We start from the raw sequence: 15,958 nt of genomic DNA, 5'->3' as shown, positions 1-15,958 counted from the left end.
TTATCGGAAACATCGCTAGTTTTTGTCATGACCTTTACAGAGTAGTTTTGGATTCCTCTGCGGCCCCAGTGACACACTCCAGGGAGCTGGTAAACAGTAATTATGTGGCACTGCGTGTGCACAAACACACCAGGCAGCCAGGCGCTGGGAAAAGCCCTCGGCGACAGAGCAGGGTTCATTTCAGGCTTCTAGACAGGCATGGGGTCCCCAAGTGCCCTGCATATCCTCCCTGCGTTCAAGTCTCCGGGGCCACCCCTCCTAATTATAATTATACCTACTGGTTCCCTCCCAGTAGGTAATTCTGGGGCCCAACAAGCCAGTGGGGCCAGTGTGGGTGCTGGGCCTGCACTTGAAGGCTCCCAGGCTGAGCTGTGGATTTTCAGAGCTCAGGCTCCCTGCACTTGGCCTGAAGCCATCCCTCCACCTCATCTGATGGGAACTTGGAGACCCTTTTATGTCTCAGGGAGGCCCGGCAGGGTGAATGAACGCTTTCCTTACTGGCTGCGCTGAGCGGGGCCGAGGGGGTGCCCCAGTTGGGCAGGCATCAGGCGCGTTGGCCTGCTGGAAAGAGGGCTGTCCTGAGGTGGGCTCAGTGGGCCCTTTGGGGAGCGCTCTGCCCGGGGGGTGACTGCCCTGCCCCTTCCCGGCCCAGGCGTCCCCTGGAAGCTGCACGTCTGGATCGAGTCTCTGAGGACGTCCTTCTCCCAGTCTCGGTACTCGGTGGTGCAGAGCCTCCTGCGGGATTTCAGCTCCATTAAGGAGGACGAGTACAACGAGGAGCTGGTGACCGAGGGCTTGCCGCTCATGTTCGACATCCTCAAGACCAGCAAGGTGAGACAGCCCCCGAGGCCCCGACAGACACAGGACAGACCCAGAGACTGCCTCACGGGCAGATAGACCGCGGGACGGACCCGGAGACTGCCTCACGGGCAGACAGACCGCGGGACGGACCCGGAGACTGCCTCACGGGCAGACAGACCGCGGGACGGACCCGGAGACTGCCTCACGGGCAGACAGACCGCGGGACGGACCCGGAGACTGACACACAGGCAGACAGACCGCAGGATGCAGACAGACCGCGGGACGGACCCGGAGACTGACACACAGGCAGACAGACGCAGACAGACCGCGGGACGGACCCGGAGACTGCCTCACGGGCAGACAGACATAGGGACTGCAGAGGCCAGGGGTCTGTCTGGGCCGGAGCCTGGCCAAGAAAGCAGTCTGGGGAGTTGGTGTGGAAGGACCGGGCCTCCCTTGCCAGACCAGATCCAGGGGGAATGAAGGGAAGTGCTGCACTGATCCTGGCCTGGACTTTTGAAGCTGGCCTGGTGTACCTGGAGCTGTAAACACACAGCCTCCAAATGGGGGTTGAGCTGACGCCCCTCCCCGCCTCTCGCCCAACAGAATGACTCGGTCACACAGCAGCTAGCAGCCATCTTCACGCACTGCTACGGCAGCAGCCCCATCCCCCGCATCCCCGAGCTCCGCAAGACGCTGCCGGCCAGGCTCGGTGAGGCCTCCCCACATCCTCTCCCCTCTCCCCTCCCTCTCATCTCTGTCCTCCTTCCCCTTTCCAAGTGCCTGGGTGGCAGGCGCCTCCGTCATCCCCTTCTCCTTCCCCCCGACAGATCCTCACTTTTTGAACAACAAGGAGATGTCAGATGTGACCTTCCTCGTGGAAGGAAAGCTGTTTTATGCACATAAAGTCCTGCTGGTGACAGCTTCTAACAGGTAGGCAGCCCAGATAATGAATTCTCTGCACCCCCGGGAAGGGGGAGGGACAGCTTCATTTAGATATGAGGTGACGAGCAGGCTGGAGAAGAGCCTCTGCCCCCCTAGAGGGTGGTCACAGAGCAGGGGACCCCCCCCCACCCACTCCACAGGGGGCAGAGGGACAGTCACAAGGGGACCCAGAGTTCTCCAAGAGGAGCTTGGTCGTTGTTCTGGTCAAACCATTGCTTTTGATGATTAGAAAACATGAATGTTCTAGCATGAATGTCAGTTTTCCAGCCACAGGTGTTACGGTCACTAAGCTAGAGGGCAGCTGGGACAGGTCAGGGCTCAGCCCAGCTGTCTGTCAGCCCAGGACAATGTAAAACATTACTTGCCCAGAATTCTTTTGCAAGCACAGCAGTGATTTTTTAAAATGCTCCTGTCCCCTGGTGACTGGTCAGGCGACGGATGGGACCTTTGCCATGTGGCGATGGAATAAAAGTCACGTTCAAACCCTTCCTTGTCTCATCTCCTTGGCTTCAGGTTCAAGACGCTGATGACCAATAAATCAGAGCAAGATGGCGACAGCAGTAAAACCATCGAGATAGGCGACATGAAGTACCACATTTTTCAGGTGTGTGTACCTCAGCGCTGCAGGCTTTCCTAGGGGTGCCCCTCCCCCCCAGGACCCGGCCCTGGCTGGTCCATCTGGGCGGTGTCAGCTGTGAGTCAGCCATAATCTTCCCCTCCATCCCTACTACCTTCTGTGTTTTGCTGACTCAGTGGTCAGGTTGGAGCATCTAGGCATTTCCCAGCCAAGGTAGCCTTTCTGTTGTGAGTTTGCAGCTTCAGAGTCTGTCTCATGGGCCCTGAGCTCTAACCACTGGGTGAGGGGTCTGGGCAACCTGACGGACATGTAAGGACAGGCGCACACCACACGTGCAACCTCTGAGCCCTTGTCCTGAGTGAGCTCCCAGCGCAGACGTGCCTGAGCACTTGTTGGGAATGCAGAGCCTCAGGCCCCATGCCAGCCCCCCCCCCCTCAGTTTAACAAGACCCCAAATGGGTGGAGGGTGATGTGCATGGGCACGGGTGTAGGCCCGTCACTGTTCCCCGGCATCAGACCCTAGCCGTGCTGACCAAGCAGAAAGCATCACAATGAGCCCATCCTGGTTGTGGGAGATCATCAAGGTCAGGACTTTCGATCTCTAAGCTTTGGAGAATGTCAGGTTGTGTGATGGAAGCTCCAGGCTGGCCTCCAGGAGTGGCAGGCAAGGTCTGGAAGGGACTGGCTGGGGTCTAAGCTGAGCCCCAGTGAGGAGTTCCGTTCTAGAAAGTAGTCTTCAGGCTGTAGGGGTGACCCTTAGGGCCTGAGACAGAGGCCAAGAGGCAGCTGGTATGTGAGCCCAGGACCTGGCCTTGCCTGGGACAGGCTTGTGACCTAATGGGAGAGATCACAGCCCCACAGAGGCGTGAGGAGCCACCATCTAAAAGGGTTTAGTCCCTCTCTCTTGTTCCCCGTAGTCATCTGTTTAGCATTTAGTCACTTAGGGGTACCACGGAGACAGCAGTAAACAGGACAGGGACCCTGCCCTCCAGGAGACAGGATTATGAATGAATGTGACTGGGAGTGGTGGGGAGGCGCCGGCAGTGCAGGAAGTGGCACCAAAGCCGCGGAGGGGGAAATTTCCTGGGGACCAGGGCGGTCAGCCGGGTATCAGGAGCTCTAGGTAGACAGAGCAGTGCAGAGACCACGACCACCAGAGACCACAACCTGTTTAGGAAATGCTCTCTGGCCAAGTCCTGACAGCCATTCAGAAGAACATCCAGAAATGAGGCTGAGGCTGCCCCCGAGGAGCCATCCCATGAAGGGCGTGAGCTTTAACCAAAGGACAGTTAGAAGCTACTATGAGGTCACTTAGCCAGGCATGGTTCTAAGTGCATTTATCAGTTAAGCGTTACAGCACAGTCCAGGGAGGTGCACATATGTTATTATCCCCCCTTGGTCCATGAGGTGTCGCAGGCACAGAGAAGTTCAATAACTTGTCCAAGGTCACACAGCTCGGAGAAGATAAAGCCAGGATTCAATCTTAGGATGTGTGGAATGGTCCAGTTTGCGTGACCCTGCGTACTCTGGAGGGTGAGGGAAGGACTGGAGGGGGCAGGACTGTAGCCAGGAGACCAGGTGAGCAGCTGATGAGAAATCCAGCTGAGTGATGATGGCAACCAGGTAGAGGCAGCAGGATAGAGGGGTGTGGATGAGGGGAGAGTGGGGGACTTGGCATCAATTGATGACAGGGGTCGGAGGAGGCCCAGGGTCAGGCATATGGTGTCTCCCCTCCCCTCTTACCGTCATCTCTTGAGCCAGACTGCCTGGGGAGGGGAGTAACTCTAGAAAGTTGCTTGGCTAAGAAGCCCAAAGTCCAGGTGAGTTGGAGCATGAGGTGGGGTCACGACCCGACACAGGAGGTGGGTCTGAGAAGGGCAGCAGGGATTGGGCGGGAGGTGGGGGTGAGGGCACACATGTGACAAGGGTGGTGCCTGCCATCGAGGCTGCATTTGCTCAGCAGCGGATGACGCCCATGTCAGGAGAGGCTGGGCCGCCCTTGATGACTTCTCAGGGTTGTCACGGGGGTAAACAGGGACAACAGGTCTAACATCAGGGCACATGTGGGCCTGGGGCATGTTAGCCACTGGCCTGGCCCTGTGGGTTCTCTGGGAACAAAGCTCTGCCATCCCGCGGGGCGGGGAGTTGGGGGTGGGGGGGCAGCTGAAGTCATCAGTCCAGGGCTGAGACCTCCTAAAAAAGCCTAAGTTTCAGTGCAGCCCCCAGACATCTCATTGGCTGTCACAACACAAAGAGAACTTAAAATCATTGTTTTCTAGAACAGAAAACAGAGGCCCAAGGAGATCTAAGCAGTGCTCTAATAGAAAGATAATGCTGGGCGCCTAGGTTATGTAAAATTGCCTAATAGATGAGGGAAAAAGAAACAGGTGAAATTAATTTTATTCTTATTTAACTTAATGTAGCCAAAACCGTATCATTTCCACATATAAAAATTTAATGAAATGTTTTATTTTTTTCACACAGTGTTTGAAATGCAGTTTTGACACAATATTAATTCAGAGCAGCCATGTTTCAAATACTCAAAAGTCACAGGTGGCCAGTGGCTATCGATTAGACAGCACGGGTGTGGACTCTTGCCAGGGTCACTGCCGACTAAACCTGGGCTTTTGGGGGAATAGCCCTGCCGTTCTGATGTGGCTCTTGGCCCCAGCCCTGTCCCTGCAGTATCGGGGCCTCCCTGTGGTCATGCTCCTGGTGGCCCACTCCAGGCAGAAGGAAGCGAGGCCATCCCTGCAGCTGGTCCAGCCTGGAGCCTCACTGGGAGCTGCCCTTTGCCCACTCCAGCCCTGCAGGCTGCCTGCTTTGGGTGACCCACATCCTGCCTGGGGGTTGCCGGGCTGTGGGAAATTAATGTCCACAGCTTCCTGCCAGCAGCCCGGTTCCCCCAAGCGAGGCTCCAAGAGGGCAATTCTGGTCCCACTTCTGTGGGCTCATCTGCATTCAGGTGCCTCAGGGAGATCCACATGCCACAAGAGCTGGGCCCGGCCCAGACCAGCTCCCAGAAGTGGCAGGAGGCCTCTTCTAGGCCAGGAAGAGGAGTTGCAGGCTGTCTCCCTGGGCCCCTTCTCACCTCCCAGCTGTCCTGAAACTCACACCTAGGAAAGAACCCCTGGAGATGGGAGCCGCCCCACTCCCAGTCCTGGGCACTCAGCTCCCAGTGTGGGGGATGGCGGAGGAAGCCAGGCACGGGCCCGCCCGAGGCACACACTGCCTGGAGTAGTGGGCCACAGGTCCATCTGTGTAACTGTAAGATCTCCACCTGAGCTCCCGCGGGGTCTGTGCAAGACCTCTGGGAGCGCGCTCCTCTGAGGGGAAGGGGCGGGCTGATGCCTCCCGGACAGGCCCTGGGCCTGGAGGCGGCTGGCAAGGCCTCTTCCCTCTCCCCACCCGCCCCAGGTTGGGCTCCTTCCCTCTAGACCCTCTGGTGCCTCTTCCAGCCTGGGGGCCAGTCCTAACAGAGCCCGACTGTGCCGGCTGGAGCCGTGTTTATTTATACCCTTGCCAGCTCCTTGCTGGGGCCGTTGCTTCAGCCAACCAGGGCGAATTTTTCTTTTTCCAGCTGGAAACTCCCCAGTCTCCAGCGTGATGGCAGAGCTTGTAAGTCGGATCTCAGCAGAACTACACATAGCCCCCTCCCCAGGCCACCTCATGTGGTGTCTCAGGGCCTCTGCTCTCAAGAACCCCGAGGGGCCCCCGCTGGTCGGCAGGCTGACCTCTGGGCCAGGTCCTGGGCCCCAGCACCGCACTGGCTTCCATGAGGGGCTAGCACTATTTCCCACGTGCTCAGAAGAGCGAGGACCTGCAGGGAAGCAGGGGGTCCTTGCAGAGGTCCCCTTCCTCGGGGAGGCCAGGAGTTGGGATTACTGAGGGAAGACAGTCGCCCCCTCAGAGCCCCATGTTTAGAATTTTGTAAGAGGAGAAAATGAGTCGTGAGGTGCCTGGTGTGCTGGAAGGAGGGGGAGGAGTCAGCCTCATCAGCCTCCCTCCCTGACCTCAGTTTCCCCAGCCGTGAAGAGTATCTGCTCCTGGGCTCACAGGGCTGTTGTGAGGATTGCAGCAAATCCACTCTGTGGAAGGAAGCTTGCCATACACATTCCAGGGGACGCACAAAAATGTCTGATGGGAGTCGGGGGGTGTGCAGACGTCAGCACACAGAGGCCGGGGGGAGGGGTGAGCATCGAGGGGCCGGGAGCGGCGCTCTGGGGGGCCACTGAGGGGCTGGGGGCGGCTGGAGCAGCACTCCAGGGGTGAGGACACGGTGCTGCGGGTCCACCTGGCGCTCACGTGGGGCCTTCTTCCTGCAGATGATGATGCAGTATCTGTACTACGGGGGAACGGAATCCATGGACATCCCCACTGGTGACATCCTGGAGGTGAGGACCTGGTCCGTCTGCTTGGGCCCGGGGAGAGGAGCGGGGAGTCCCTGAGCCCATCCACCATGCCTGTGCCCAGCCTGAGACATCTGCCAGGTCTCACCCACCCCAGTCTCAGAAACACAGCATTGGAGACACGAGGGAAGGAAGGGGACCTCTGCAAGGACCCCCTGCTTCCCTGCAGGTCCTCGCTCTTCTGAGCACGTGGGAAATGGTGTGCCCGTGGAACCCAACCTCCTGGGCGACACCTCAGGGTTAGAAAGGGCCGCCTCTGATGGAAGGTACAAGAGAATCAGAAGGCAGCAGGTACCCCTCCACCTTACCAGGTTACTGCCTAGAGAACGGACCCGCTGCTGGCCACGTGCCTAGCTAGAAGGTCGTGCAGAGGAGCAGGCAGCTCATAGTTGAAGGCCTCCCTAAGTGAGAAATTCCAACCAGTGTCTGTCACCTATCGGATACCTCCCGAGGTATCCTAGCAAATACCTAGATGGCCTGGAGTAGAAATAAATCAAGGCCATCGGACTTAACGGGCAGTGGGCAGGGAGGGTCCTGGGGGTCAGGAGGGCACACTGGGGCTCCCTTTCCGCGATGCCGGGGCCACGGGCCTGGCCCCGCTCACCCACGGCCTCTTCCTCCCGCCAGCTGCTGTCAGCGGCCAGCCTGTTCCAGCTGGATGCCCTGCAGCGGCACTGTGAGATCCTGTGCTCCCAGACCCTGAGCGTGGAGAGCGCCGTGAACACCTACAAGTATGCCAAGGTGAGGACGCCCGATACCGCCCCTGCCCCCCATCACTCACCCTGCCGTGCCCTGGCAGCCTTGAAGGGCAGTGTCGCCCCCTCTGTGGCCTGAGGTCATGGCCGCCCAGTGGGGCGGCACAGCGGCTGGGGGGCCGAGCTCTGAGCTAGGTGGACCCCAGGTGTCAGCCCAGCTGGGCCGCTCTGGGTATTGAGACCTGGGGCGGCAAAGGGCTGAGCCCCTCCGCGTCAGAGCAGTCCCCGACACTACCCCAGTCTCCTCCTCAGTCTTCCTCCTCGCAGCAGATGCCATGGTCACCTCCCACACCCAAAATGCATCAGCCACCTGTCCCCTCCCTTCAACCTGCTCTGGGACAATCGCGTTGGCCTGGCCTCCAACACTTCCTTGCTTTTGCCCTGCAGTCCACAAGGCTCTTTGAAAAGTGTGAAGGCCCTGCCACTCCCCTACTGAAACTCTTCAAAGGTTTCCCACTGCAAACTAAAGACCCAGCCCTTATCTGTCACCCCTTACGAGGCCCCCAGGACCCTCTCACATCTCCCCTTCCGATGCCCCCCTCTGTGGCCACACGGCCCATGTCTCTCCTCGTTTCCACCCCCGGACTCCTGCAGTCCTCCAGCAAGTCTCCTGCCCCAGGTGCCTCCGAGTCACACAACTCTGTGCCCCTTCGCCCGCTCTCACTGCCTCAGAGCACTGACTACTGTCCGTGGTCACCTGGCCTGGTTGGTGCCTTGGCTTCTCTCATCCCCCGGGATCTGGAACATCAGCTCTGAGGGAGCATCACTGACCTGGGCCTCAGGGCCTGTGCCCGGCCCAGAGAGGGCGCTCAGTGTTGGTTGAGCGCTTACCACGTGAACACTCGTGTGCTGGACCTTAGATGCACATCCCACTGACAGCCCCTGCCCTTAGGGAGGGAGCCTCCAATCCCATGGGGATGATGACCGCCCCTCAACAAGCCGTCACCAGCAGGACCCAGGCCGAGAACAAAATGCCAGGATATTCCTGGTGGCACAGCTGAGATTTGAACCCAGATCAGTCTAACCCAAGGAGATGCTCATGGAAAGAATTCAGATGAGGCATTCAGTTGCCCTAAGATGCAGAGATAGGGCCTGCCTGCCTCCCAGGGTCTGGGGCTTGAAGCTGGACCTTTGCCCGTGAGGACAGTTTCGGGCAGGGCTATGCTGCAGCTGTGGGTCTCACCCCTCTCCCTGCCCCCCCAGATCCACAACGCCCCCGAACTGGCCCTGTTCTGCGAGGGCTTCTTCCTCAAGCACATGAAGGCCCTGCTGGAGCAGGACTCCTTCCGGCAGCTCATCTACGGCCGCAGCAGCAAAGTGCAGGGCCTGGCCCCGCTGCAGGACCTGCAGAGCACCCTGGCCGAGCGCGTGCACTCGCTGTACGTCACCTCTCGGGTGTGAGGTGTGGGGGCGGCTGGCTCTGCCACTAGGCCTCCCGGCGGGTAAGAAAGGCTGGGAGCTTCCTGGGGGTGTCTGGGTCAGCGCATAACCAGGACCAGTGGACACGCTGGGGCCCTGCTGGGCTGAGACTGGTTACTGGCACTTTTGGAGCCAGACTTGGGCAAGCCCAGAGCCTAAGCAATTGCTCAGCCAGTGATGAGCCAAGGGCAGGTGTGGCCACAAGTGGCCCTTCCCCACGCCTGCCGCCTGCTTGCACCAGGGGGCTGCCACGCACTCACCCTCACGTGCCCCTCCTGGAGGCCCGCACCGATCCCGCTCCGCTCGGCACAGCTCCTGGTCGTGCCCTCCAGGCTCTAACTAGCCCACCCCCGGGGCCTCGGGCAGCTCAGGCTGTCCTAAGTAGGGCTCCTCGGGGGTGTGAGCATCCTTATGAATGTAGAGAGTGTATGTTCTATCTGGGCCCCAGGCCATTGCAGTCAAAAGCCAGTGTTTTCCCTCAGTGTCACGTCAGACAAACCTGAACTTAAGGCTGTGCCTTTGAAAGACCTGATGTGGCCTCCAGGGAGCCTGGGGATCCTGCGAAGAGGGTCATTTTCAGTCTATTTCCTTGGTGTCTGGGCTCCTTTGGGCAGAGGGACCGCTGGCCTGCTCAGTGAGTAGTAGAGAAGGCGGTTAGTCCCCCCGGCGCCTTCAAAGCTTTAGGTCTGAGCCAAGGGTAGCACGGGCACACGGGAGGAGCCTGGGGCCTCAGCTTGTGTTGCTGCTGCTGTTTTCAGGGGCCACTCTAAAGGGGTGACTCTGAAATCCCAAGCCTAGAATTAGGCAGAGCCCTAGACATCCCGCCAGTCCAGTCTCTCCAGTCAGAGTCCTTTAATTTGGACTGGAGAGCAGGGCGCAGACTTCCCATTGGGAACTGCGGGTCTTGGGGAACTTAAAAGGTCAGGGCCTGGGTAGATGGGAAGGACTGGGAGACGAGGTCCTTCTTCTTCCCTGCCACCTGCCCCTGCCATCCTGTAGGCTCCAGGCTCTCCTGGGTGGGGACACATCGCTGGGCCTGGACCCCCGTCGTATTTATGTACCAGACATCGGGGGCGTTTTCCGGAACAGCTTGTGCCGGATGTCCCCTTCGGCTGTCTGGCCGTACCTTAGAAACTATTTATTCACCAGAAGCCCCAGGCACTTTAGGAGGTGTCCTTTCAGTCACCTTGAAAAACCCTGGGGGTTTGCAACCCTGGAAAATATTTTCAACTAGCTGCTTGAGCTGGATGTACAAAGGAATAGGCGTTATTTTATTGCTGTAATATTGTATGATACTGTAACTATACATTAATGTTGTCACTTATTGTAAATGTACTATGGTTTTATTAACAATAAACACTTGTTAACAATGACCTTGGCCTCATGGCTTCTTATAGAGGGTTACCCAAAGTTCAGAGCTAGGGAGGAGCCCATTTAGGACCAGGAAGAGAACCTAGAACTGATTCCCTGGTTACTTGAGACCCTTGTGTCTCAGATGGAACAAAGCCCTGCCGGAAGCTGTGCATGGCCAGCCGCTAACCCCTGTCCTGCCCCACCCAGGACCTGAGTCTGGATCCAGCCCTCACTGGGCCTGAGTCTTCCTGTTCTGTCAAATGGGGTAGGTGTGTTCCCACTTGTGAAGTACTTACATGGCTCTGAGCTGGACCGGAAGGATGGGAGCCCAATGCCAGGAATAAGACAGCTGTCAGATTTTTCACAGAACTAGAACAAATAATCCTAAAGTCTATAATGGGACCACAAAAGACCCAGAATTGCCAAACCAATCCTGCAAAAAAAGAAAGCAGGAGGCAAAACTTTCCCAGGCTTCAGACAATACTACAAAGCCACAGTAATCAAAACAGCATAGCACTGGCACTTATCATATAAACAGACATATCAATCAGTGGAACAGAATAGAACTCAAACAAACCCACTTACCTGTGGTCAATTAATCTTCATCAAGGAGGCAAGAAAACGATAGTCTCTTCAGCAAGTGGTGGTGGGAAAGCTGGACAGCCATATGTAAATCAATAAAGTTAGAACACTCCCTTTACAACATACACAAAAAATCAAAATGCCTTAAAGAAATATAAGACAGAACACCATAAAGCTCCTAGACAAAAACATAAGCAAAACATTCTCTGACATAAATTATACCAATGCTTTCTTAGGTCAGTTTCCCAAGGCAATAGACATGAAAGCAAAAATAAACAAGACCTAATCAAACTTACAAGCTTTTGTAAAGCAAAGGAAACCATTAACAAAAAGACAACCTACAGACTGGGAGAAAAATTGTTTGCAAATGAAACTGACAAGGGCTTAATTTCCAAAATATAGAAAGAGCTTTCACAGCTCAACATCAAAAAAAAAAAAAAACCCCAGTCAAAAAATGAGTAGGACCTAAAGAGACATTTCTCTAAAGAAGACATACAAATGGCCAATAGGCACATGAAAAGATGCTCATCATCACTAACTAGAGAAATGCAAATCAAAACTACAATGAGGTACCACCTCACCCCAGTTAGAATAACCATCAAAAAGTCTACAAATGCTGGACAGGATGTGAAGAAAAGGGAACTCTCCTATACTGTTGGTAGCAATGTAAGTCGGTGCAATCACGATGGAAAACAGTATGGAGTTCCTCAAAAAATTAAGAAGAGTTGCCATATGATCCAGCAATCCCACTCCTGGGCATATATCCAGACAAAACTTTAATTTGAAAAGGTACATTCACCCCCTATGTTCACAACAGCACTATTTAAAATAGCCAAAACATGGGAACAACCTAAATGTGCATCAACAGAGGAATGGGTGAAGGAGATGTGGTACATATATGCAATAAAACGTTACTCAGTCATAAAAAAGGATGAAATAAAGCCATTTGCAGCAATATGGATGAATCTAGAGATTATCATACTGAAAGAGACAAATACCATATGATATCACTTACATGTGGAATCTAAAATGTGACACAAATGAACATATTTATGAAACAGACTCAGAACAGACCTGTGGTTGCCAAGCGGTACAGGCAGGGAATGGACTAGGAGTTTGGGTTCCCAGATGCAGACTATTATATATAGAATGGATAAAAAATTAGATCCTACCGTATACCACAGGGAACTATATTCAATATCCTATGATAGACCATAATGAAAAATATGAAAAAGTATATTTATAAAACTGAATCACTTTGCTGCATAGCAGAAATTAACATAACACTATAAATCAACTATACTTCAATAAAAGTTTTAAAAAGACAGCTGTCAGGGACTTTCCTGCTGTGCCGCGAGCCCCATAGCTCTGATGTGCAGAACTACTGCTAGGCTGTCAGAATAGTTGCTTGCAAATTCTTCCACGATCCAATTCCATATGGCCCAGCACAGGAGGAGGAGGGCCTGGTGAGGGACCCCCAGCCCCTTGGCGGCTGCTGCCTTCAGGCCCTGCATGGCACCTGCTGGCTGTGTCGCCTGTTAATGGACAGAAGACCGGAAGCCAGTGACTGAGGCCCAAAGGTTTTCTGGAGTAGGTGGTAGTTTGTCCTAGGTGCAAAGTCCAGGTAGAAATAAAGGTTTTAAAAATGTTTCCCTGTCTGAAGCAGGAAGATAAATTCCTGAGGTCACTGGGAACACTGACGGGAGTGGCTGTGGTTCAGTGACCGACAGGCCAGGACTCTGGAGTTGGGGGACAACATGAAGACCCCACAGGGTCAGTCCATCCTCGGAAAGGCCCACTGTGGGCTTTGCTGGAGGGGGGCCCAACCTGGGGCCCTGGCCTCTGTGGGGAGGGCTCGCCATGGATACATGGCGCCCTCTGGTGGCCTCAGGTGGGAGGCACACCCCTTGGCACCATCCTCCTGGGCAGAGGCCCCTGCGGAGGTGGTTTGGGGGTGGGTTGTCCCTCCCAGCACTCACCATCTCCAGGGGCTCCCCGCTTCAGAGGTCTGTGCCCACCCTCTCTACAAGCTCCCCCTCCCCTGCAGGAGGTGCCTCAGTCAAGCATGCAGCCAGAGAGGCAAGGTCTAGTCACCAGCTGGCTCCATACAGGAGTTCAGCCATATTTTCTTTTTAGGGGGCAGAGGATTGAAGGGAAAGTAACATAAGAGGGGCAAAGCCACTTCAAGCCTGCATGTAGCAGAAACATGTTCTAAAGCAAGCACTTTAATAATAATTAGAAAAAAATCAGACATTCTCCAAGGAGCCAGGAGAAACTAGCGTGGAAACGGGACTGTCTTGTCACCTTACCTTGCCCCAGGGGCCGGGCTTCCTCCGGCCACCGCTCAGGAGTGTGGGGGCTTCTCTCCTCCGCTGCCCACTTCAGGCTGTTAGCAGCCAAAGGCAGGCTGGGGAGAGGATGGTGAACTTCTCCTTAGCGGGGACCCTGCTAAGGGAAACGAGGGGGTGGTTTCCTTCTACTCCAGCTACCCTGCAGGCAGTTGAGAAGCCGGGCTGACTTGGCCGGAGTCTCCACAGGAAACTCGTCCCGACCGGCCACCAAGGCTAAAACCGAGGCTGCCCCCCTCCTGATACTTTCCTTTCCCTTCTGCTCCTGCCGGTTGCCCCACAGCAGCCAGATGTCGGGATTATCACAGCTTTCTCCTCAGCCAAACCACTGAAAGCCCAAGAAAAACCTCAGCGTCTGCCTTTCCCGCCAGCCCCCCGCCTTCTGCACCATCTACACCACCTTTCGGCTTTCACCAGTTGTTTAGAGAATGGAGGGCAGCGTCTGGAGTCTGAGTCGCCTATTCCGGCCCAGGGGAGGCCAGTCCCACCCGCTCCGGGCCGGGGGACTGGCGGCTGGTGTGATGGCCTCAGATAATGAGCCTACATTTATCCAAGGTGACGGTCACTCCTCTCCTCCCCTCCCCCAGCCTCAGCAGCCCCCTTTGTGTCACTCCTGGTCACTCGAGGGTCCTCTGGGACTGTGGGGGACAGATGAGCAGTGGGAGCGCTGAAGCAGGCCAGCACTGGCTCCCTCTCGGCTCGGCGGAGTGGCGGACGGGGGATGAGACCATTGAGGAATCTTCTTTGTTCAGGTTTTTTCGGCCCCTTCCCCAGCCTGGTGACAGCATTCATAGGCGGCCTATCTGAATTCATTTTGCAAGTGAGATTTCCTGAGACAGCGAGCTTTACAGATGTCACTCTGTCTGGAGGCCAGATGGTGAGGTCTGGGGGAGGCGTGCTTTTTCAGGTTTGGAGGAGAACCCAAGATCACAACCACCAAGTGCAGAGACCTGTTCAGGAACACACACTTTGCAAATATAAGCTCCAGACTCCACAGTAGGCGGAATGCTCACTTCCTTTTCATGTGCAGAGAAAGGCCATAGCACAGGCTGTGGTTTTAGAACAAAGCCAGTCCTCATTCAGTCCATCGTGGCGCCTGCGGGTAACAGAGCAGCTCCCCGGGGCTCCACGTGCCACAGAACGCGGAGAGGCTTGGTGAACGCCTGCTCCACGCCGGGCACTGTTCTCCACTCCTCACAGTAGCCCTTCCAGGGAGGGACTGTTATTACCACCTGCAGTTTACACACATGCAGACCTGGGTGGAAGAAAGAAGTGTGCTCCAGGTCACAGCTAGGGCCAGGCAGAGCCAGCATCAAGGCCAGAAAGAGTCCACGGAACAGCCGAGGACAGGCTTTGACACTAGAGGTGCTGAGCAAGGACTCGGCCAATCTGGGTCCTGCACCTGTAAGATGGTGTGGATGGAGAGGTTTTAACACACCACCCAGCTCAGATCATTTGGGGCCATGACTGCATTTTAGCCACCCTCTTTGATGGGCTTCCCTTGTGGCTCAGTGGTAAAGAATCCACCCGCCAACACAGAAGATGTAGGTTCCATCTCTGATCCGGGAAGATCCCACATGCTGTGCAGCAACGAAGCCCGGGCATCACAACTACTCAATCTGTGCTCTTCTAGAGCCTGGGAGACTAAAAGCTCACATGCTAGAGCCCGAGCTCTGCAACAAGAGAAGCCACTGCAATGAGAAGCCCTTGTACCACAACTAGAGGAAAACACTCACAGCAAAGACCCAGCACAGCCACATAAACAAACTTTTTAAAAAATCCTCTCTAAAAGGCAGGCTCAGGCACTCACCTGAGAAAAATGGATCAAAAATTTTTTTCATCTCATTAAACTTTCCTGTAGACTTAATGGGGAGAAGGCGTGGTGGTCCCAGGCACAGGCGGTCAGAATCTGCTCCCCTCCCTGTGGCCATCTGTCCTGGGAGCTGCACATTTAATCCTCTTTGCTCCAGAAGCTCCTCTTCCTTCCCTGTCCACAGCCTATACTTCTAGGAACCAGATAACCTACCAGGGCCGAGGAAAGGATCTGTTTAGACTCATAGAAGACAGTCCTTGTAAAGTCTATGAAAGACCAAGTAAGAACAGTAACCAAGGCCACTGCAGGAATTTTTTAGATAAAAATAAGAAAAAATACAGAAGCTGAAATCTGACTCAGGGAGCTCGGAAAGATCACCAGCAACTCACATGCAGAGGCGAGGAAAAAGGCAGGTCAGAACCAGAGCACGACGGAGCCAACTTCCACTCTGAACTCTCCCTGCCCTTGACGACATGAATAGGGAACTGTACAGAATCAGCAGAGGGGGAGTTCTGTGGTGCTCCAGTGGTTAGGACTCCAAGCTTCCACTGCAGAGGGCCCGGGTTCGATCCCTGGCCAAGGATGCAGGGTCCAGGTTTCAGTAACAATGGTATCAGATTTGGGACTGGAAAATAGATACCAAACATTCCAAAGTACATATGAAGCCACCGCATTCCTGTCCACAAGAGACAGAGGGGACCAAACGACCTGACAGGAGCGAGGGATGGAGAGAGGCCCAGCTGGCTGGCTTCCAGGTGCTGCACCAAGTCCTTCAGAATGACCACAGCCAGCACGGGTCACCACCGTCAATTCTCCCACGGGCTCCCAGCTCACTAAGCCCCAGCCACCCCGAGCCCTGATGCCAGCACCCCCAAGTGCACCTGCAGCCAAGATCCACAAGAAACGGGCAAAGTCAACTCCCTTCTAGGTGCAGTGGACGAGCACACAGGCCGCTG

General features: G+C 55.5%; 1 protein-coding gene across 3 annotated transcripts in view; it reads left to right on the top strand.

The window, feature by feature from the left end:
• Positions 1-10,279, top strand: part of ABTB2 (ankyrin repeat and BTB domain containing 2) — a 188,875-nt gene extending 178,596 nt beyond the window's left edge. For all 3 annotated transcript variants that reach the window (XM_043481532.1, XM_043481531.1, XM_043481530.1), the window contains 7 exons: positions 653-831; positions 1,408-1,513; positions 1,632-1,734; positions 2,260-2,350; positions 6,649-6,717; positions 7,360-7,473; positions 8,691-10,279. In XM_043481532.1, coding sequence (XP_043337467.1) covers positions 653-831; positions 1,408-1,513; positions 1,632-1,734; positions 2,260-2,350; positions 6,649-6,717; positions 7,360-7,473; positions 8,691-8,888 — 860 coding nt within the window. In that variant the 3' untranslated portion in view covers positions 8,889-10,279. The remainder of the gene's footprint in view (positions 1-652; positions 832-1,407; positions 1,514-1,631; positions 1,735-2,259; positions 2,351-6,648; positions 6,718-7,359; positions 7,474-8,690) is intronic.
• Positions 10,280-15,958: the final 5,679 nt, after the last annotated feature.

The sequence above is a fragment of the Cervus canadensis genome, chromosome 11 (genome assembly GCF_019320065.1).
Source record: "Cervus canadensis isolate Bull #8, Minnesota chromosome 11, ASM1932006v1, whole genome shotgun sequence".
Taxonomy (NCBI): Eukaryota; Metazoa; Chordata; class Mammalia; order Artiodactyla; family Cervidae; genus Cervus; species Cervus canadensis.
This window is presented reverse-complemented; position numbering and strand designations above follow the sequence as displayed.